At 33.0% G+C, this 23,790-nt stretch overlaps 1 protein-coding gene and 1 long non-coding RNA gene across 3 annotated transcripts in view; one reads left to right on the forward strand and one right to left on the reverse strand.

Moving 5' to 3' along the window:
- LOC143052782 (cys-loop ligand-gated ion channel-like) overlaps window positions 1–23,790 on the forward strand; it is a 48,377-nt gene that overhangs the window by 17,675 nt on the left and 6,912 nt on the right. For both annotated transcript variants that reach the window (XM_076225883.1, XM_076225884.1), the window contains 3 exons: window positions 15,301–15,762; window positions 16,565–16,720; window positions 20,776–20,952. In XM_076225883.1, coding sequence (XP_076081998.1) covers window positions 15,301–15,762; window positions 16,565–16,720; window positions 20,776–20,952 — 795 coding nt within the window. The remainder of the gene's footprint in view (window positions 1–15,300; window positions 15,763–16,564; window positions 16,721–20,775; window positions 20,953–23,790) is intronic.
- LOC143052784 (uncharacterized) lies at window positions 17,548–18,710 on the reverse strand. The gene is made up of 3 exons (XR_012971243.1): window positions 18,496–18,710; window positions 17,912–17,990; window positions 17,548–17,656 (listed from the first exon to the last, which is right to left on the reverse strand). It is a non-coding gene; the product is annotated as an uncharacterized LOC143052784 (long non-coding RNA).

Here is a 23,790-nt window from a genome sequence, read left to right on the forward strand (position 1 = left end):
ATTCGTGTATAGAAATGCATATTGAGTTTTTTCTTGTAAACATAGGGATAGTGATACGGCGGAGGTGGCGTTAGTTCACTTCTTAAACGCCTTATATTTTAGCATGTTGAGGACCTGGATACTTAATACTTTATATATAGATGCCTGATGTCCATTGTCCTTGACCTTATATTCATGGTTCAGTGACCAATTGAAAAAAAGTTTAAAGATTGTTTGTGATATTAATGTCTTTCTTATTATGATCAATATGATAACTATATTAAGTATGGTCGTACCTTGCAAGGTCCCATGCCCACCAGACAGTTTTCATTTGACCTTGAACTTATTTCATGGATCAGTGAACAAGGTTAAGTTCATATATCAGACACCACAATCAATAGGTTTTCTATATTTGTTGTACATTTACAATGTCATGTTCAATTGCCAAGTGTCATCTGACCTTGACCTCATTTTCATGGTTCAATGGTAAAAGTGAAGTTTTTGTGTTTTAGGTCTATTTTTATAATACTATATGTAATAGGTCAACTATATTTGGTGTATGGAAATATTTTATGATGCACATTTCAGTCACGCAGGTTTTATTTGACCGTGACCAACTTTTCACAGTTCATTGGTCAATGTTAAGTTTTCATGGTTAAGTTTATTTCTTATAAACTGTAAGCAATAAATCAACTATATTTAATGCATACATTGGTTGTAAGGTGTCTGTCTGTCATGCTTAATCTGACCTTGACCTAATTTTTATAGTTCATTGATCAATGTGAAGTTTTCTTGGTAAAGTCTATTTCTTATGCAATATGTCAACTATATTTGGTGTATTACATAATTGTAAGATGTACTTGTATTTTTTCTTGTTTAGTTTATCTGAGCTCAGTTTCTTGGATCATGTAAAATGTATGTGATACTTGTAATAAAGCTTTCAATATAAAATCAATGGTTTATATTAACGAAGGAAGACATTTCAGCGTGTGTTCTTTGTTATATTTGATGCTACTGTAAAAAAACAGTGTTTCGTTCAAGTCCATACAAGCTACGTAAAAAAATATTAGCACGTTGGTTGTATAATGTCACATGAGTAATACAATAATAAGTTAATGCCAGAAAAATATCAACAATTTTGTTTTCAGTACAAAGCTGTTATAAAGTATGGAAGCTACGGAAGCCGATAAGGGCCATTGAACAAAATGTTTATGTCGTAGCATGTCGTAATTTCGACATAACATGTCGTTATTACGACATTGCTATGTCGTAATTTCGACATAATATTTCGTTACAACGACATCGCTATGTCGTAATTTCGACATAACATGTCGTAATAACGACATCGCTATATATATAGAATTATATGTATTATGATTGCCAAGAAACTATAAAATGACACAGAAATTAACAACTGTAGGTCATATCATAATGCTCCCAATAATTAAAAAAAAACCTGCATAATCAGCTATAAAAGAGGGACGAAAGACACCAGAAGAAGAGCCCCGAAATGCTGTGTGGCAGACAGTGTTATTGATTAATTATTATCTCCCTTGGTAAAACTCCAAATTTCATATTTAATGTGTTTCATTGTTAAATAATTTGCATGAAGCTTTATAAGTATATTTTTGTTTTAATTGCATAGCTTTTGCTATTTGAATTCATTGGTTAAAGATATCTATTCATATTGTAAAGTTTAATATTTGTATCGTCGCAAAATCTGTGGTCATCTTCTTTGGTTACCTTCTTTGAGAATTTTATATATTTTATAGATCCCAATGCAGAGTTATAAGTTACCGACCTTGGATGGGATGTTTCGCCACTCAAGGTCGACATAGATTTTTATTTGGTGGAAGAATAATATGTGAATTATATGAGAAATGACATTGAGTCCTACCAAGGCAAGCCAAGCTTATCACCTTCCTTTAAATAAGCGCCAACTCCATGCCTTGTTGTAATAAGGGTAAATTAAAGTATTGATTGTTCTTTTTCTACTTTCAAACGTTGGGCACGATGTTCCTACAACACGACGTTACACTTAAAAAGCGGTGTCGAAGAGGGTTTTTGACTTCGATTACTTTTTGCAAGTTCTATTCGTTTTTTTATATGTTAGTTGATTCTGGTTCTTTTCGTTTTGTGATGTCATTTTATCATAAATTACCTGAAGTTGTAGAAATCGATTTAATCATGTTTACCCTTTAAGTTATTTCAACTAAAAATGCAATTACTGTCGCAAGTAACGTAGGAAGGAAAGATGGGACGGAAGTAGATATAGGAAGATGTTGTACGATTTTCCATAAAGAATTTTTTTTTTAGATATACGAAACTTTTATCATATGATATTTAACTTTCAAGGTGCATAACATCTATCATTGTAAAATTTCTATATCTTAATTCAACCCCAATACAAATATATCTGACACTCTGCAAGTAAATCGAACGATTTTACCATTGGTTAAATTTGAATAGAATTGTATTTTCCCTGGCACACAAGTTGTCGAAATACACCTCTTCAGTTACTTGAACCTTGGCTTGAGAATTATTTCCCCAAGTCATCTATAGTGTTTAACTTCTGATATACTTTTTAAAGTATAGTAATCAACTCCTGGATCGTCCGCGAAAACGGCTTAAATAATCCCGGGTTTTTATTAATTCGCTGAAACGGTTTTCGTTGCTGTTTGGGATTTGTCTTTCAATTACGTCCATTTCATGCACAGGTTTATATTGACGAAAAGTTCCGGCTTCGCTAGTACAGGAATTAATTTCATCACGACAGTTATAACATGAATAGCAGGACAAATCGCGAAGTAAAACATCCCGTGAACTGGTATAAGTTTTTTTTTTAATTTTGATGATTGCGGCACCTTACTATAGTGAGGACTTTAAATGATCTATTTCGGAGTACTTCCACAACATAAATTTCAATTCGCATTTTACATTCAGAGGACTGTCTTTGTGTCTCCAATTTGTCTTTTCAAAATTTGGACGAAGTTCATGTAATGAAATGTTTTCCCCATTTCACCATTCTTTTAAATAAAAGCTAAAAACGATTAATAAAAATTGTAAAATTTAACCTGTGTCGAACCTATGTCCCCGGGTGGAGTCTATAGCAACATGTGCTATTCTTTTTTTTTTGGCAGCAATCATCAACCTCTTTTTCCAAATTTCATAACACGATTTATTTTAATTATCATGAACATTTAATTGAAACTTTAGCACATGTAACGACGGAAATTAGCGTCTTTCGGATTTTAGACGTTTGGACAAATTAGCTACCGTTTTGTAATGTGTGGAAGCATTTTATTCCTTTAAGACCCAAATATGTAGTTAATAAGAACAGAATCTTGGCATGTTTTACTCTTTGTGTATCTAACTTTTGTTTTGATTAATTATATAAAAAAAAAACGCGTTAACTGCTTTGAAAAATGAAATATCAACTTGGACAAAATGGCTACCGTTTGAAAAACGACTGTGTAGAGAAAATTTTATTGAATCAGCAATATTTGAAAATGAGGCAAATATTTGTACTTTTGTTAGATATTATTATTGTCTTACTCTTTTTATTCATTTTTTGCTATATCTACTTACAAAAGTCACTTTCAGTCGTTGAGTTATTCCAGCCTAATATGAAGCCACCGAGTCAAATGAAATTTGACAAAATAACGGCTTTAACACCACAAAGAACCGACACATGTGAATTGTCGTTGTTCCTGTCAAGAATCAAGAAGATCAGAGAATAAGAAATAGGATAACTATACATAAGAGTTAAAACAGTTTTAATATTGGTTCGTGTTTTTCTAAGATTTTTATTTTGTTTTGCGGATGAAATTTCGAAGATTCTGTTTTAAATCCTAGAGGTTGTAGGAACATCGTGTCCAACGTTTGAAAGTTGAAAAAGAGCAATCAATACCTCAATTGACCCTTATACCTAGAAGGCATGTATTTGCGGTTTATAAAAGGGAGGTGGAAAGCTTGGCTTGCCTTGGGAGGAATGAACGTCAGTCCGTAAGTAATTCCATCAAGTAGATGGTAAATTAGTCACTGACATGCTCTATCACAGTTCCACAATAGATTATTTAATTAACTTTTCTGGGATCTATAAATAAAGGCAACAGTACTATACCGCTGTTCAAAACATATAAGTTTCTAATAGAAGGTAACCAAAGATTTTGCGACGATACAAGTATTAAACTTTACAATATAAATAGATATCTTTAACCAATGAATTCAAATAGCAAAAGCTATGCAATTAACAAATACAACATGTATATACTTATTAAGCTTCATGTAAATTATTTAACAATGAAATACATTAATTATGAAATTTGGAGTTTTACCAAGGGAGCTAATAATTAATTAATAACACTGTCTGCTACACAGCATTTCGGGGGCTCTCCCTCTGGTATCTTTCGTCCCTCTTTTATAGCTGACTATGTGGGGGCGTTTCTAATTATTGGGGGCATTATGATGACCTATAGTTGTTAATTTCTGTGTCATTTAGTCTCTTGGCAATCATAATACATATTCTTTTATATACATAGACGTTACGCACGGTAATGCGTTCGGATTAAAATTACGCTATTATATGATTTTAGAACAGCAACCATTTGCCTATAAAAAAAGAAAATTACCAACATCCATATATCTACAGAAAGGCACGGACATTTTTTTCTTATTTCAAGTTAATTCTACAAATTTTTGCACCATACATTTATTTTATTGAACTCACAAATCTTACTTTTGCGTTAAAAATTGCATGTCCGGCGTAACATTTCAGATTAAATTAAATGCATTTCTCTATGTTCCGTTGTAATTTTGCACATAAATTCTGCGAAATTTAGTATATCAGCTTCCTACTAGATTTATATTACAACATCATACCCGTTTTTTGGTATTGGCTGAACTTTGAACCAAGCCTTCAACGAAATATTCAGCAGAGGAACCTGTCTTAATGAGTTTTGAGGAAAGTTTATCAAAATTTCAGTTTTATTATTATCCCTATAAAATAATCAAATCATATTAAAACTATACTCAATAGAAAGTTCAGAAAACGATAAACATTTTCAATTTTTCAAATGTAAAAAAAAACTTTTTCTTGAAGCAGATTTTTTAAAAATCGAATGTCTAGCCACTATGTCCAAACGTTATTTTTGTCCATTTCTTAGGTGAAACTTGTATAAATACTAAATGTGCATTTATAATACAAAACTAACATATTTATAAGATACAAACTATAAGTTCATGCAAATGGTTAAATGAGTCGGGTGTTTTCACTAACATTATGACCTTACATTTTTTTCGGAAAGTATTCCCTATGTCTAGCCATTATGTCAAAGGGTGTCATTTTGATGTTTCTGCACAGTGGCGTCTTTATACAAATACACACTATTTACGAACTGTTTTGGAAGTTAAAATGATGCCGGGAAATGTTCATTCCAAAATGGTCTGCTGAATCAAAATAACACTTAGATTAGAAAAACATACACACATAAGGAATAAACCCTTTATATACACAAGGGAAAAGGGGGGATGGGCCGATGGATAATTTGTTATGGACAAAAGTTTTCACGCAAATCTAAAACACCTTTATAGATTAGAAACCGATTAGAATCCGAGTTACAAAGGTCTTATACATTTTGAACAACTATATATTATATATAATACGTATTTGTAAAATTAAACCATCAGTGCTAAAAAGATCGAGAAATAGTCTGAAAACTCGCACAGATATTGGACAAAATTGAGTTCAATCTAAAAAAAATCATTTCAACTAAAATCATTATAAAAAAAAATATTGCTGAATTATTATATGACCAATTTTTATGAAATAAATACCATAAATTTTTATGTTCAATTTGTCAAAAAAGATGTTCAGGCTAAATTTATCTTCTCATGTGTCCCTCCGGAAGCAAGATTTTTTTTAAAGGTTGCTATGTATTCTATCCAAAATAAAATTGGAAAAATTTGCATTTGTTTTCATCTAATCACAGATCAGAAAATGAAATCTATCCTTACGTAATTGATTACCATATACATGATAAATTTTGAAACATTTCTTCAGCTTTAATATGGTATTTATTTGATAAAAGTCGATCGAGTAGGTACTCCGCTCTTGATAACAAAATGTCAAATTTGAGTTAGTATGGCGTCAAATTTGTCAATTATACATGTACATGTTACGTCTTCCGACGCAATACCGTGCGTAACGTCATAGCGATGTCGTTATTACGACATAGCTATGTCGTTAAAACGACATAGTGATGTTGTTATTACGACATGTTATGTCGAAATAACGACATAGCGATGTAGTTAAACGACATGTTATGTCGAAATTACGACATAGCGATGTCGTGATTATGTCTTAATTACGACATACAATGTAGCATGTCGTTATAATGACATCACTATGTCGTAATTTCGACATTACATGTCGTTATTACGACATTGCTATGTCGTAATTTCGACATAACATGTCGTTATAACGACAACGCTTAATTTCTAATTTCGACATAACATGTCGTTATAACGATAACGCTATGTCGTAATTTTTGACATAACATGTGGAAATAACGACATCGCTATATCATTATAACAACCTTAGCCTTGTTACTTTGTGAGCATTGAAACAATATGGGAAACAACATTTTGATCTTTTTTTTAAGAACCACTTATCAGAATTGAATCAAACTTGATATATGTGTGCACTATAAGGTCCTATTCAAGTGTTGTAACTTATAGGTACAAATTGGTTAAAACACATGACCGCCAAGGGATTTTAAAAATGTTCAAAATATTCTTTTCAAGAACACTAAAATGACTGAGTTTAAACTTAGTATAAATATACATTGTGTACCTTGTATCCGATGTCTTTAAAAAGAACTTTTGCGTTTGACATGATCCGAAGTTAAATATGGCCGCCAGTGAGGACAAAGTTTGTATCAAAACCCTATTGTAAACATATTCATTTTCTTTTTTAGAATGATAAACTCTGAATTCAATCAAACTTGATTGATATTAAAGTTATTTACTCTATATGTCTGCACATGATAGAACTTTATTTCATAATCAAGTCGAATATGACCCATATAAATGGTGAACAATTTTATATATATTTGACATGTATGTAGCAAGAAAATGTTTTAAGTACTCGAAGGGTTGTGTGTGATTTTGCAATTTTTTGTCGTCCGTCATAGTCTGTAGTTACCGTTAACGTTTATTTCTATATATAATACTATTGCCTTTACTAAGTATTAGTCTCCATATTGTTGGTTGCCGGTCATAATCGACAGACCAAGTGGTGACAATACATGTAACTATCCAAAAAAAATGTTTTAGAGGACACAACTAAAATATGGGTCAAACTGATCATTCTGAAATTTTCGGCATAGGTCCAATTTGTCATGATGAACCCTCGACAGATTTAGGATAAATGTAACGGTTTTCGAGATATTATCAAAAAATTGATGTGTGCCCATTATATCCTATTTTTCAAGTAAGTAACAGCGGCTGTGCTTTTAGGGAGTCAAAAAACAACGCACGCCTTTTGTAAAAGAAACATTAAATACGAAAAATCAAACAAATTTTGAAAGAATTTTGCACAGTAGTTTCAAATGAGATTTAAACATACACTTACGGCAGTCGACGACAGACAACAAGCGACCACTTTGGTTACTAGACACAACTTCCTTAAGTGATAAGCGAAGGTCAGGGGATCCATTAGGCTCCAGTATTAAGGGTCCAAAGTTTAACATAGGCTTTAATAGAAAAAGCTTTGAAAATCTTCTCCATAAGAACTATCAGGCCATATTGGACCAATCTTAGAGAATAGATGATCCTTATATAATGAGGAGTAAATATAAATAAGTGGTATGATTTCCTACGCGACAACTCTCCACAAGAAACCAAATGACACAGAAATTAACAACTATACATGTAGGTCCTCGTACAGCCTTCAACAATGAGCTTAGTCCATACCGCATAGTCAGCTATAAAAGGCCCCGAAATGACAAATGTAATACAATTCAAACGAGAAACTCTAACGGCCTATTTCATGTACAGATATAAACGAAATACAAATATGTAACACATCAACAAACGACAACCACTGAATTAAAGACTTGGGACAGACACATACATGAAGAATGTGGCGGGGTTAAACATGTTAGCGGGATCCCAACTCTCCCCCTAAGTTTGTAAGAAATTCAATAGTTATCTTGGGAAACTGTGGTTAAATGAACTTGGGCACAAAGTTTGTATAAGGCTTCAATTTGGAGGACGCTTGAAGAATCTCATCTAAAACCAACAATAGCAATGCAGTTATAATTTGCATCAAGTCTCAGTAGTACATTAATGTTCAATTGTGTACAACTGAAGGTACAGAGGTCCGTTGGTCTGAGCACTATGAGTCGCAACTTAACATAGCAAAAAAATGCATCTTATTCAGAACCTGCAATGAAATGAATGAAGGACTTCATATTTTCGGTACATGCCAAACATAATTAGGGGCCCCAAGGAGCTTGAATTGATCCCCTATTCAACTGGGTCTCATTTGACTTGGTTATAAAATAAATTTCTAGTATGTGAAAGTCTCGAGGTGCAAGTAAATAACTTTAATGAAGCTTAATTGCATATAGTGTTTATAATTCTCTAAAAAAAAGATGAATTTGTTTACGCTACAAACTTTGCTTTTACTGACGACCATTTTGAATTTATTATCGCTTCAAAAAGGAAAAAAAGTTAAATTCTAAGGTTGTCGTTATTATCACATAGCGGTTAGGAGTCTGTAATTCAGTGTCTGTCGTTTGTTGCTGTATTACATATTTGTTTTTCGGTCTTTGTTTGTAGTGTACATTATTAAAACCGTTATTTTTCTCGTTTGCATTAAATTGTTAAACATCTGTCATTTCGGGGGTATCTTTCGTCCCTCTTTTATAGCTGATTATGCGGGGGCTTTTATGATTATTGAAGGCATTATGATGACCTATAGCTGTCAATTTCTGTGTCAATTAGTTTCTTGGCAATCATAATACATATATACAAGTAATAGCTTTTCTAAAAAGCTTGCCGTATTTTAGCTGATTATATTGAGATCAGTGGTTTGTGAGTAGTTTATTTTTATTGGAATATTGCACTTCAAGCAATATGAAAACATAGCGCTTTTTTTTCTACTAATTTGTCATTTTTGTTGTATTATTGGTGGACCCGTGTTATAATGGAAGGAGACTTAATAAAATTGAGAATGGAAATGGGGAATGATATTATAATAAAATGTATTCTGTGTCTATAATCAACTTGATAAAAATAGCATATAACCTACACATACTTTTGAGGATTACTACTTGACAAAATGGACAACAACAGAAGGCAATGGCAGATCCAGAGGGGGACGTAAAGTGTGTATGCCCCATCCCCCCCCCCCCCTTTGCACGTTTTTTTTTTAAATGATTAATTAGCGACAATGTGAACTTTGCCATTTCCTGTGCACTCTATTATTTAATTTTTATCCGACAATTCTTTACTTATAAAGATATTTTTCGCTGGAATTTACTGATTGTCAAAGTCATGTGATTCGCTATGGTGGAGTTGACCAGTGCTTCGAAAAACGTCGCTCAGTCATTTTGAAATTCAAATTACAGTAACACATTGCTTTAGCTGAGGATTACAATCATGACACCTTCAAAGCGACATAGAATTGAGCAAGAACGTATTGACTTCTATTTCACTATTCCTCCAAACAGGAAGTAATACTCTATAGATCATAACACTCTCATGAAAAAAGTTCCATGGCAATATTATTTAACTACGAAAACATGTTTAACCCCAAACGCCATTGTCATGATTGATATGGACTATATAAAATTGCTGTTTGGTGTGAACCAAGCTTTGCGTTGAAGACCAAACTACAACCTTTAATAGTTAACTTTTATAAATTGTGACTTGAATAGACAGTTGTCTTTGGTACTTACATGTATATGAGATCCAGTAATATCTATCTACAAGATTGAGAACACATTTTTTTGTAATAAATTTAAAACATATTTAATTCTGTAATATCTGATAATATGTATCAGTTATTTGTGATTTTTCATTTGATGTGTACTCTCTGGTAATGTCAGTATCAGCATGATCAGTTGATTGGTTGTGATAAGATAAATGGGGCAGTTTGCAATTGTCATGTGCAGGTACACCACATGTGGATCTTCTTTCCCCTCTCATTTATAAAATTGTGCATATTTATCACAGAAACGCACCAGTATTTTGGTGAATGAAACACTTGTCATATTAAACTAAAGTCAGAGGTGGAGTTAGAGGGTTTTTCGAGGGGCCTGGGCCACCCCTTTTTTAGGAAAAATTTTGTTGTTTTTATAGGGAATCACTGAAGCATGACTGGAGTTGGCCCCTTCTTAGGCAGTCAGTGGGCTCCCGCTTATGAAAATTTCTGGATCCACCACTGAAAGTTTGAGTAAAGTTAGATAAGGATTTATGACAAATTATGTTGAAATTTGCACAGATAATGAATGAAAAATCTAGTAAATTAAAAAATAGGCACTATTATTAAAAGCTTTCCTTGCTTATTCACAAGGACATATCATATCCTCCATGCTATTCCGATCTGAGTTTTTATTCATACATGTACATACATGTAGTCTGGTGCTGTTCCAAGTAGTCTTCTTTTTTCTGTTTCTTGAGAAGTATTTGTTTTACCTGTTCAGTCACTGTAAAGTGTTACAATTCATATTTAAACGCAACACATAAATAGTGACCAAAAAGGTATGGCTATCACATGAGAGAAGCTAGAAAAAAGTCAAATGTATACATTTTAAACATTTTTGTGGGACCATGAAAATGTGGTATATAGATAGATATGCATAGATAGACCATAGAACAAATAAGCAAACAATTCAAAGGAGATGTACATGTAAGATGAATTATGAAAAAAAAAGAGCCATGGCCAGGAGCCCCAAACTTGACAGCATTTGGTGTTGAACAGGTAAAATGTTTGCAGTGACAATAAATATGGCCTTTGTTAGAGGTGACCCAGGTCGCCTTTCTCTAAATCAGCTATATTAAACATATTTCTGGGCCGGGTTAAAAAATAAATGAAAATGACTTTAAAAAAAGCTAATAGAAATACACCAAATTTGGGAGACATCTATTTAAATGTTTGAAATAATAAGAAAGTTGACAAGAAGTAAGCTTTTTCAGATAATATACAGACTATTGCAGTCAGCCTATAATAGACTCTTTGCCTCCTGAAATGTTTGCTTATACACTGTGCTTTCCTATAATGATTTAAAATCAGTGTGATAGTTTTCATGAAGAACACTGAGCGTACAGGTATTATGTCAAGATAAATGTTGTGTTACATGTACATGTATCTACCCAAATAAGTAAAATATAAAAATTCTTGACTTCTAAAACCAGTGATTGATCTCCTGATTTATATCTCATCACTCTATGCAGATGCTGTGTGAAAAAAAATAATTGACTTACCAGTATGCTTCTATCCATTGAGTTGATTTATTATTAATTATTTTGCTTTGGATACACCTTATTGCTACAATATGTATATGTCTGCCATTACAAACTGTACATGCATGTACATCACATATATTCCATGTAAAATTTTGATGTTTTAATACAAAATATATGATGCCAAAATGGAAAAGTAATTGTTGTATGACGTTAATGGTTAAAATGGGACAGATTCTCAGGTCAGCTGGGACAATAAGGGGGCTGGGGGAGGGGGCGACTTCTCCAGTCATGCTTCAGTGATTTCCTACATAATCAACCAAATAGTAATGTTCATCACGAAAAAATATACTAAGTGTAAGACCTGATGATGTGAACAAATTGAAATCAGACATATCAAATGAAGTTTTCAGTGCTTTTGATATATCAATGGGCAATCTGATGAGTTAAGCCTTTTTTGACTGATTTTTATAGTTTGTTCTTATGTTGTACTGTTATACATGTACCACTGTCCAAGGTTAGGGGGAGGATCGGAATCGCGCTAACATGTTTTACCCCGCCACATTATTTATGTATGTTTCTGTCCAAAGTCAGGAGCCTGTAATTCAGTGGTTGTCGTTTGTTTATGTGTTACATATTTGTTTTTCCTTCATTTTTGTATATAAATAAGGCCTTGGTTTTCTGGTTTGAATTGTTATACATGTCATATCAGGGCCTTTTATAGCTGACTGTGTTGTATAGGCTTTGATCATTGTTGAAGGCTGTACGGTGACCTATAGTTGTTAATGTCTGTGTTATTTTGGTCTCTTGTAGACAGTTGTCTCATTGGCAATCATACCACATCTTCTTGTTTATAATGACTGCTGATCACCACTGTGTCCATACTGGGATTATTATGGTCCAACAACCAGTGGCGTATCCAGAAATTTTCATAAGTGCAGGCCCACAAAATTTCCTAGAAAAGGATGGCAAGCCCCCTGGCCCCCTTCTAAATCAGCCTCCTGACAACTCCAAAGAATAAATCATCATGTACGAGTACATCAAAGATCATCAAACTGTCTACCCCACATGCAAACATCTTTTTGGGAGTTCACTGTGTTGCAAGTTTTTTGGGTTCGAAGGATCGTATAAAATGATTGCCTTGGGGGTCATTGTCAAAATATATAGAGCTGTGCATTGTAAAAAGCTAAATTATATAATTTGCAACAGCTGACACTATAGTATCCTATAGTGCACTGAAACCCTTGCCAATAACAATACAGTGATGCTTGGTGTAGGCTTCTTTGCACATAAGAAACCATATTGCTCACCTTGTAATTTTTGTATTCTTCAATAAATCAGTATCGTCGGGTTTGTTTATTTACACCAGAAATCAATGAAGCGATGAAAGTGCTGGAAACGAAATTACATCTTCGGTAAATTCCGTAATCGTTAACGTTTTTATTCAGATCTAGTTCCTGTTCCGGTTTTCCCGCATTTGCGCAGAAATCTGTCTTGTTTGCATGAGACTTTGATTTTTTTTTTATATTTATCAGTCTAGTAAAACATAAGATTGGATCTCAATACAAATTCAATTTTAATAATTGTTTGATATGAAAAAAAAAACGTTACGTTACCTGATGAAAGCGTTTCTTTTGTTTACATCGAATATGACGTCATAACTTAAAGAACGTCACAGCTAATTCCCTAACAACAGAACCAAAATCGGGAACGTTACGTACGGTATTTCGGTTTCTTTTATCAACATGATTGAATTAAGAAAATAATACATACAGACTTCGTCCCCATTCACAGGTTATGCCTGCCTCATATTATTTTCTAATCAATATGTCCACGCAATGAAAAATAAATGGTTATTATTTTTATACATAGAGGATACGTTTTGTGTATTAACTATTTTTAAAAAATCTAAGCTTTATACGAAGAAATCTAACACAAAAGTATCTCAATCATTTAACCGTTTTAATACGCAGTTTAAAGTGTAAATTATACACATTACTGTTCTATTTTTAGAGAATAGCAATAATACATAAATGTACAGTTTCTTACCAAATTGGCAACATAATTTCAAGATTAAATCATCACATTGTCACATGATTATATAATCTGTACCAAATTGACAGTTTGTGGTGAGTTATCATCATAACTAATCACTATAGCAAATGAACACTTTATCATAATATGTACCTATAACCTAGTATCATGATTTCAATCCGACCCCACTTACGGACGCGTTGAACATATAATGCATGCCACTCATTAATAGCCAATCAGACGTTAAAATGACCTTCATTTCCCCCATAATCATTCCGGAAACAGCCACGAAGCAGCCATTAGATAGTATTTATAACCAATGAAATAACAGAAATACCGTTAACAGATTTACCCGAACCTGACGTTTAGCCTCTGACTAATCAGACCGTATCACCATGGTGATACGGTAATAAACATATATATAGCGACATAGTTGATGTCGTATTTACGACATGTTATGTCGTTATAACGACATGTTATGTCGAAACTACGAAATAACGAAGTCGTTATAACGACATGTTACATGTATGTCAAGTTACGACATAGTGATGTCGTAATTACGACATATTTTTTTAAATGGCCCTTATCGGCTTCCGTAAAAAAAGAGCCCGGAAATACTTTATAAAAAAGTTGATATTTTTCTGACATTGACCTTTCATTGTATTAGTCGTGTGACATTAATTAACAAACGTGCTAATTATTTCTTACGTAGCTTGTAATGTATGTACTTTAAAGAAACTTAAATGTTATTACGGTGATATCTACATTAGTGCAAAGAAGTGACTAGTCTTTACAAGGGGTTAGGCACTGTGAATAAAATTCTTGACTTTTTTTGTTCCCGCCAGAAAAGAAAGAAAAAAACTTTCGTTTTAACTCTCTAAATAGTAAGAAAACTCAGTGAAAAAGACCGCAAAGGATTTGAAGTAATTTTTTGTTCCAGATTTCATTGGATTGAAACATACAAAATTTAACAGTTGTTCCAGACTCTTATTGAACCATTTAATATAGGAGGGTATTGGTTGCGGGTACATACTGAATATTATTGCAAAAAATATATATATCATAAAGAGATCTCAAAAGCCTATACAGAATTGGACACATCATCTTTCTGGTTCTGACTCACTTACCAGGTCTGGGGTGCACATGCCCAATATAATTTCAGAATTCTATATACAAACAAATTTCATAGAGAACCCATTTTTCTAATGACATTTCATTTTATATAGCTGTATTTGATACGAACGCTTCTTTCAAAGCCTTGATATTGTAACGGGTTAACCCCTTAGGGAGCTACCATTTGATTTTTATGGGGGGGCTAGGATGAAATATGAAAAAAATAGGCAGGACAGGAGTTTTGAGTAAAAAAAAAAGGCAGGATTAGACACTTTGCAAAAAAAAAAAGGCAGGATGACAATTTAGGTAAAAAAAGTCAGGATAAACTAATAAAAAAAAAGGCAGGACCGAATAGAGTGAAAAATAAAAAGGCAGGACAGAGATTACAACAAAAAAAAAATGCAGAACAAAATTTTTCATCCTAGCCCCCCCATAAAAATCAAATGGTAGCTCCCTTAGATTTATTGAACTTATTTTGCATGGAATTCTTGATGAAGTATTAGGTTGAATAAAACTACGTCAAGTACCATCCTGATCATCATTTGCATGGATCCTTTTATTTGGTGTTTTGTTAAAATGAAATTAAATCAGTATAAATTTCAGGTATGTTGCAACAATTAAATGAAAGATGTACAAGGATCTCCAGTGACTATTCATGACCCTCATTTAATATTTAACGAATATCTACGTGTCTATTTTTAGAATGACTATGTGTTGGATTTAGACAGTTTCTGGGATCCAAAGTTGATTGTACAAAATCTTATAGAACAGACGAAAGATGACAAACCGTGGAAAGAAGTCCAGTATACAGACAAAAAGAAAGCATTCATTGTCGAAAAACGTCGCCTTCAAGGAGCATTTTCTGAAAAACTTGAACTTCCGGATTTCCCTTTTGACCACCAGTTTTTGAATGTATATATTACGTCTGAATACCCACAAAGCCAGTTGGAAATCGCAGAAGACAAAGAAGAAATAAGTCTATTAAATTCTGCATGTTTTGTTGACGAACAAGAATGGCAACTGTGTGATTTTGTTACAATGCGAAAGAAACCAACGAGAAAAGATTTTTCTCAAAGGAAGCGAGTAACATTTCCGGGTCTTAGTGCCGGATGTTGTGCCATTCGGCGATGGAAATTTTTCGTATGGAATATGGTGCTAGTGATGGTAATGGCTTAAAATATAGAATGTGTGTTTTTGGTGGTCTTCATTTATGAAGTGTTTATTCTATTTGCCCATTATTCTTTATTTAAGTACCTGAGTATTTTCTATTCTGTAAACCCATCGCAGATCCTCTTGTACGACAACATAGCTTGCAAGACACAAATAAGGTTTTCCTATGTACTTACTACTTCAAATTAAGTAATACAATGAGCATTGCAATATATTTATAACTAAGTAAAGTGCCAACTGCATGTTTCTTATAACGGGAAGACCATTTGGTATTCGGAAAAAAGAATTTTTTAAGGATTTATTTTAATTTTTGTACATATTATGTATTGGTTGCAGAATATTTATTTTAATCCGGTCCTGTGCAAAGTTGTTTGTTTCAAGTTTTTTCCAGTCTAAGTTATTTTTTTTTCAAATCATCCCCCGTTCTCTCAAGGAAATCACATGGTGTCCACTAACGCATGCCGGTACATATACTCTTTGTCAAATTAAATATTTTGAATTCTCAAAAGTCGTTGTTAAAAAGGCTTGATGTTTTCTATTTTAACTTTGTGTTGCGAATATGTTATTTTTAGAATTTGGGATCTCAATGCTCTTCAGCTAATTATCCTTCTTTGGCTTTCTAACTATTTTGATCTAAGCGCCACTGGTGAGTCTTATATGTAGACGAAACGCGCAGCTGGCGTATGCAATTATAAGCCTGGTACCTTTGACAACTATTTGGTTATAAAGTTATGGTTATTTATACTTTATCCCTCGGGTTATCAATTTGCAGGTGTTATGTTCTTTTTTATTCCAGGGATTTATTTCATCTACCTCAATAGCCACATTTGCAGTCGACAACAACTTGACACAGAATCGTTTGCAGTTATCCATCACACTAATGTTAACTACAGTAGCATTCCGAATAGTCACAAATCAAGGGTTACCAAAAATATCATACAACACGATATTGGTAAGTACTTCGCTAGTAACGTATAATAGCACTCCATGAACCTCTTGGCAACACACTCTAAAAATTGTGTTTAGAGCCTAAACACTTTCCTAAACACATTTGTGAAACCGATTTTTGACATGTTTTAAATCTAAACATGTTTAATATTTAATGTGCTAACAGCCTAAACGTGTCAAGCTATAAAGTGCTTAGACTGTAAACATGTTTAGATGTAAAGTGTTTAGACTAGAAACATGTTTTGCTAAAATGTGCTTAGACTGTAAACATGTTTAGTTGTAAAGTGTTGTATCTGGAAACATGTTTAGTTCTGAAGTGTTTTGTCAGGAAACACGTCTAGCTGTGAAGTGTTTTGAATGTAAACATGTTTAGACCATAAAGGGTCGTGAAGAAACATGTTGATCGTTTTAGTGCGATAAGCCGTTACTTCATTAGACCCCAAATAAACTAATATTCCGGAAGGCTAGACTGTAAAACGTATGATAGCTTTCAATACTACATGTGTTCATACCATCACAAAAGGAGCCAAACGCATCAAACTAAGAAACTTGAATTTCCAATTCAAATTGATTGTGACTAATACCTTTTCAATCTGAATGAGTATTTTCTTTAATTCAATTGTCAACATTCGACTATTGTATTTTTTCTTCATTTCAAATATTCATTAAACAGTCTAGAACTTTTGAAATGAAATTATTATTATACTAATTCTAGGATTAAAAACAAAATTATAAGATATGAAACAAAGGAATTTATGTAATTGTTTATTTCCAGTTAATCATTGAACACAATCAAATATAAACTCATAAAATCATAAATTCATAGCAACGTACATATACATAATATTAACCAATCAAAACAATTTGAAAATGTCCTGTTTTCATTTTACAAGTCAATAAGAGCTTCTCCTTTCTTAGTACCCAACTGCTGGTCACTGGCCTGAAAGATAGAAAAATATTGATAAGCAACTAAGTAGAATTAATCTAAAAATATAAGTATACGAACTACAACACCAAAAAGTAAATGCATGATTTAAGATCAAGATGACAACATTAGAACCGTGGTATAAAAGCATAAATGTACTGATGAGTAAATTGATATTTTTAATATAAAACATATTTTCATGCTTAATATCATTCATTTGATCAAATATATATTGACATTTTTAAAATCAAATACACTTCGGATTCTTACCTAGCAATATAGTTGCTACTGTGCATTATCTCCTCTTTTAGCATGTCAAGACAAATGATTTCCTCTGCACTTCTCTCATCTAGAATAAAACAATACATATCAATAAAAATATAAGAAAGCACAACGGCTTATAACTATTGAAGAACAACCAGCATCTTTTTATTTATTTTGAGCAAATGTTGATTGTGCATTTAGGAAGTGCTTACTAAAACAATGAACTCGATATGACACTGGTTTTGCGAATGATGCACTCGGCAGATTACGCTTCCCTTCATGTTCCATTATAATCTGCCGAGGAGTACCAAATGAAAATTGTCCTCACGAACTCCTTTCCAAGAACATATATATATATATAATAATAAGTGCTAGCTTGCATGATAGAACATTAAACAACTCTTATCTTTACACAAGATAGTTTGAACACTAAAATCTCTTACAAGCACTTGTTTCGTGGGATGGTTCCCCCTTTTTCTTCTCCTGCATTGACTATACGGTAGTGTACTTGTACATAATACTTATAACTGTCAATAATCATTTAAAATTGGCAGTACAAAATAAAAATCAGTATAATTATAACTCCTTACCTTTCTGAAACAGTTAAGTTACGGTCAGTTATGGTCAGAAGTAAACAGCGTGGCCTTTGACTTCGGGTTCTTTGTTTCTTCTTCCCGCTCAAAAATTAGCACGTGGTATGCATGCCGTCTTCGGCCTAAATGTGTTGTAATTCTAAACGTGTTTAGGAAAGTGTCTAAATATTGAAAGTGCTTAGAATTTAAACACGTTTAGCTTCATATACTTGACGATGCAGCTAAACATGTTTAGCACAACAACATGTTTATTGCAAAGTGCTGAGAGCCAAAACATGTTTAGTGCGAAGTGCTGAGAGCCAAAACATGTTTAGTTTTTAATGCTTAGAAATTAAACACTTTCCTAAGCACATAAGTCTTGCAACACGTTTAAATTCTAAGCACTATTTTTACAGTGCATTATTTAAATGGAGTTACATCCCTTTGACAAATTCTAGCGTTTTCTGAGAGAACGGAACTGGTTTGGTATTACAGCTTGAACTACCCAATACATATGTTGTGCTCATTAGAACACGGATTAAGCCTTTGTTTACAAAGCGTAATAAGGACGTCATATTAGAATTTAATAGTATTTGACTTGATAAGACTGAAAACTCAGCAATGATTACAATGTACGTGCTACAGGTCCAGGGCCGTAACTAGGGATCGATTTCAGGGGAGGCAGGGGTTTGGGGCCGCTGATTTTTTTCCCTCAGCTAAATGGCTTTAAATGACCCGTTTTCCTTCGATTTCCTTACTTTAAGACTCATCAGTATTGCTTGAACCTGGAAGCAATTTTTATGCAAAAACAAACTGAGATTGCTGTTCGGGGTGAGCCAAGGCTCCGTCTTGAAGGTCGTACTTTTAACTATAATTATTAACATTAAATACATTGTGACCGCCGATTTTTTTCTCTCAATAAAATGGCGAAAAAAACCCTGTTTTCCTTCGATTTCCTTACTTTACGACTCATCAGTAATACTTGAACCTGGGAGCAATTTGTTTTGCAAACATTTATTATCTGTATTTAAAGATATTTTTGTTAGAAATCAAACTGGTAAGTTAAAAAAAAACATATAAAGCAAGATAAATAGAACGCAAGAATATTTTTTTTTATCGAGGACCTTGAATTTCAATATCATAGTTTGAAAGCTGAACAGACATGTATAGAACTACAACGAATGGGAGTGTTTAACTACTAATTAAGGCATTGACCATAATGTTCTCGTACGATCGGGAGACGTACTGTCTGACTAGACACGTTAAAATAATTATCCAACAGCTGATTCAGCCGGTAACGAATTTCCGATATCATAACAGATTCACACAAGTCGATTTGAAAAGCTCACTAGAGCTTGCGTTTATGTAGTTTATTGAATATCGACTCTGAATAAAACTTTGAATCTTGACAATACAAAGAGAACTTCCTCTGCTTAATTGAGGCTCTAAACATGGTGTAAATAAATAAGTTAACTTTTAATTAAAATTGCCGAAAGCAACGTTTCATATGCGTTCTCGTACGACATAGGAAATACTGAATAACAGATGGATGGCCACACGAAAAAAACCCAACTAAAACAAATACTGAAATGGTTCACTTTCGATAAAAAATCCTGAAAATGACAGATATATATCACGTATCATGATAACACTGTTAAAACTGTAAACGTGTGTTGTTAATAATACAAATTCAATTTCTTCGTGTACATATTGTCAATATTTCATTTTATTACTAAAAAAAATAAAATTGGTGTAGAAAATTCAGGGCAGTTGCCTCCCCTGAACTGCCTCCCCTGCCTCATAGGTAGTTACGGCCCTGAGGTCTTACTTCTTGAAAATCTTTCACAGCTACAATAAAAACATGGCAGTTTATTGTTTCAAAATGTTTTTTATTACCCTCAATATAGTAGTATCGTTCGACAACAACTGTATCATTCGGAAAACCTCGACAGATAACAATCTAGTAGCCCCTTATAGGGTAGCGTAATCTGCCCAAGGTTTGCTGATTGACAACTATATCTGAAATGTCGATATATATCGGTTACGAACTTTATATTTCAGGAGGTATATCTAGTATCTGGAAGGGTAGCGGAATCTACCGAGGTTTGCAGATTTACATCTTTATTTAATAAATCGTAATGTTCCGGTTCTAATATCTTGAACTTTATATTTACCAGGAGGTATACTCACTATTTAGTATCTGGAAGGGTACCGGAATCTACCGAGTTTTGCCGATTTACATCTTTATCTAATACTTCGTAATGTTCCGGTTCTAATATCTTGAACTTTATATTTCAGGATGTGTATTTACTGTTTAGTATGTTATTTACATACAGTGTATGTATCTGGCACGCCGTAATTTCACTGTTCTCTTCACAGTCGTATCAGGACGACCTTGACCTGTATGTGTTTATCGTCATGGTGACAGTGTTTGGACTGTTTCAAATAGGTTTCGTTATTTATGTTGTAATCAAAGTAAGTATAGTACTGTATAATCCAAATATCCATAATATTTTTAAGGGAGTTCGCTTCTCAGTTTCAAAGTAATTAACTTTTCAAAACACTAGTTTATATTGATAGGAAATTAATAAAGAAATCCAAAGAGCAAAAAAAAATATAAGGGTCACCGTGCTTGTTTTCGAGATATGAACCGTTGAAATTTTGGCGGGAAAATGTTCTCTCTTGACTTTTCATAGCTTTATCATTGACAAGTTGAAGTTCTCAAAAACTGTTAAAAAGTGATTAAAATTTTATAAGACTCTTACAGATGGCTAATCCTTATACAAGTAAAAGGTTTTCAAAAAGAAAAATGGGGGTCACCGGGCAAATTTTTTCAAGGCATTCAAATGGATGAAACCAGAGGATTCCGAAAATCTTACAAAATTTCCAAAACATGACAAGCCAGCTTCCTTTAAGGGCGACCATTTGATTTTTTTTTTTTGGAATTTATGGCAGGAGGTTAAAAAAAAAGGATTTCCTGGCATAAAAGCTAAACATCTTCCAAAAATGGTGGTAAAAAGATAACCTTGAATGACAGGATGAAAATTAATACATTTGTTTTAGGGAGTGGCTATTCGTCAAAATGTCTATTCATCCGGCAAGCCGGACAAATAGCATTTATCCGGTTTTTCGCTATTTGTCCGGCCAAACATATAATGATAAAGATATAACATCGTGTTTTGAAGGAGATAAATAAAGCATGAGTAGTTTTAAAATATATTGTCTCATCGTTTTATGAAAAAGAACTCATTCTAATGAAAAAAATAAACTATACATTTTATTCAGATTTTTTTTTATTCTAAAGTAAGGTCCTCAAATGCTTATGCACGATTTTCATTTAAATTATTCGGAGATTTTTAATTTATAGGAAATAAGAGAAAAAGGTAGGCACGTGTAACCTGTCCCCAAAAGTAGGATTGTGTGTTCGATAGAATCTTTTTAGAAAAAAATGTATATTAGATACAACAGAAAAAGGGGGGATACCCCAACCCTGGTGTCATATTCCCAGTCCAGGCATATCAGTGCATGTTCATAGATTTCCGTTGTAGTATAACTTAAAAATAATGCAATAAAGTATTTTTTCCGAATGCGTGTTGACTCTATAAGGTAAATGGAGGTAAATCATCAATTCTAATATGAAGTGCTTCTTTAGCTTTGTAAACAACACTGTGATAAAATTCTCGATAAAATATACTTAGCGCAGACTCAGAGATATACATAATAATGGCTGTTACAATATACTTCCCACGTAAATCTACATGTATTGGAACCTATTTGCAGACCCTCTACCGATTTTATTGTTTTAAAAAGGGCAATTAAAAAAGGACAAAATAACTTTTTTTCTTATTCTTATGCATAATAAAAAGAAGTAATGCACAAGAGCTCGGAGAAATCAACAAAATAAAAATTAAATAAAATTCCGCGAAAGTCTATTAATCTTTTTGGCGCATTTAAGTCATTTCAAAACATGACGTCATACAAATGAAACCGCTAAAGTTAAAAGTTTTCTGTTGCGTGAACCATCGGAATTCGTATGATATTGTATTAAAACTGATTTTTGAGGTAGGTTTTGTTTTATTTTCTATTCTATTGCATTATTCGCATATTTACTCGTGTCAGCAAGTCAACAGGGCGGCTCCTTAGTTACAAAATGGAAGCTTACGAGAAAAACATGTAAATTAAAAATGGCATATGTTGGGTCTGAGAATTTAAAGAATTAAAAAGTATTTTTTCTAGCAATTATTCACGAACATGCTAACCTACGCAAGCTACATATTTATAAAGATATTTGAGCTTTATCTAGCAGGGAGTAAAAAAGAACAGCCACACACACAGCATACCCACCCTCGCTTCAGTTTTTTAATGACCGTATTTGTCCTATTAGAATCGAAATAATTGTAATGATTTTATAGGGATACGTGTATGCAGTATATTACCTATAATATCACAATCCTAGGCTTGAGTCAATGATTATCTTTTAGGCCGCTCATCAAATGGGGACGTCCGATCAGGATAACAACTATATTATGACTGCCAAATATACCATGGGGAATCCCGGAATTCCTTAATATGACGTGGTAGTTGTCCGAATGTACATTGGTAATAGTAAGACCAGTTATATGTAGTTCCGAGTATACCATATTCATAACATTCCTCCCTCTTTCATAGAAATGGACCTCTTTTAGAATAAAGTCATGGCACCTTCTTTTATATCTCAACACTAAATTGTATAAACTGTTTGATGTTTAAATGCGAAAAATACATCCTTAATTTGAAATCCTTGGAATACACTAGTCCGTAAAGTTGTAGTTGATACACATATGGTTGATACATGGAGATAGATTCTCCATTGTTATACAGTATAAAGCTATAATCATTTAAGTTATGAAAAACAGCTATCCTTTTCCTTCTGTACACAAATATATAAAACAATCTCTATATACGATTATTACGATAATGAGATATATTGTATCGTAAAGGTTTATTTTAAAACGTCCTATACAATAATATTGATAACATAGCTTTAGTTTCAACACGACATCTTGTGGTTGCTGAACAAGTTCGTCTATTCAGAGGATAGCCAATTTGGAAGTAGAATTATTCAAAGAATACAATATGCATGTCTCTTAAAACGCCAATGCTAAATATGAAATGAATATCCTTTCCACTTCCTCCCTCTTCCATAAAAACAATGATTCTATTCTAAAAGCATTAGTTGCGTACGCTCATATGAATGGAACTACAATTTATTTGGGGTAAAATAGTTCACTTCGTTGTTGTAAAGATCCTACCAGTAGAAATCTTGGAAGAAAG

The sequence above is a fragment of the Mytilus galloprovincialis genome, chromosome 11, assembly GCF_965363235.1.
Source record: "Mytilus galloprovincialis chromosome 11, xbMytGall1.hap1.1, whole genome shotgun sequence".
NCBI lineage: Eukaryota > Metazoa > Mollusca > Bivalvia > Mytilida > Mytilidae > Mytilus > Mytilus galloprovincialis.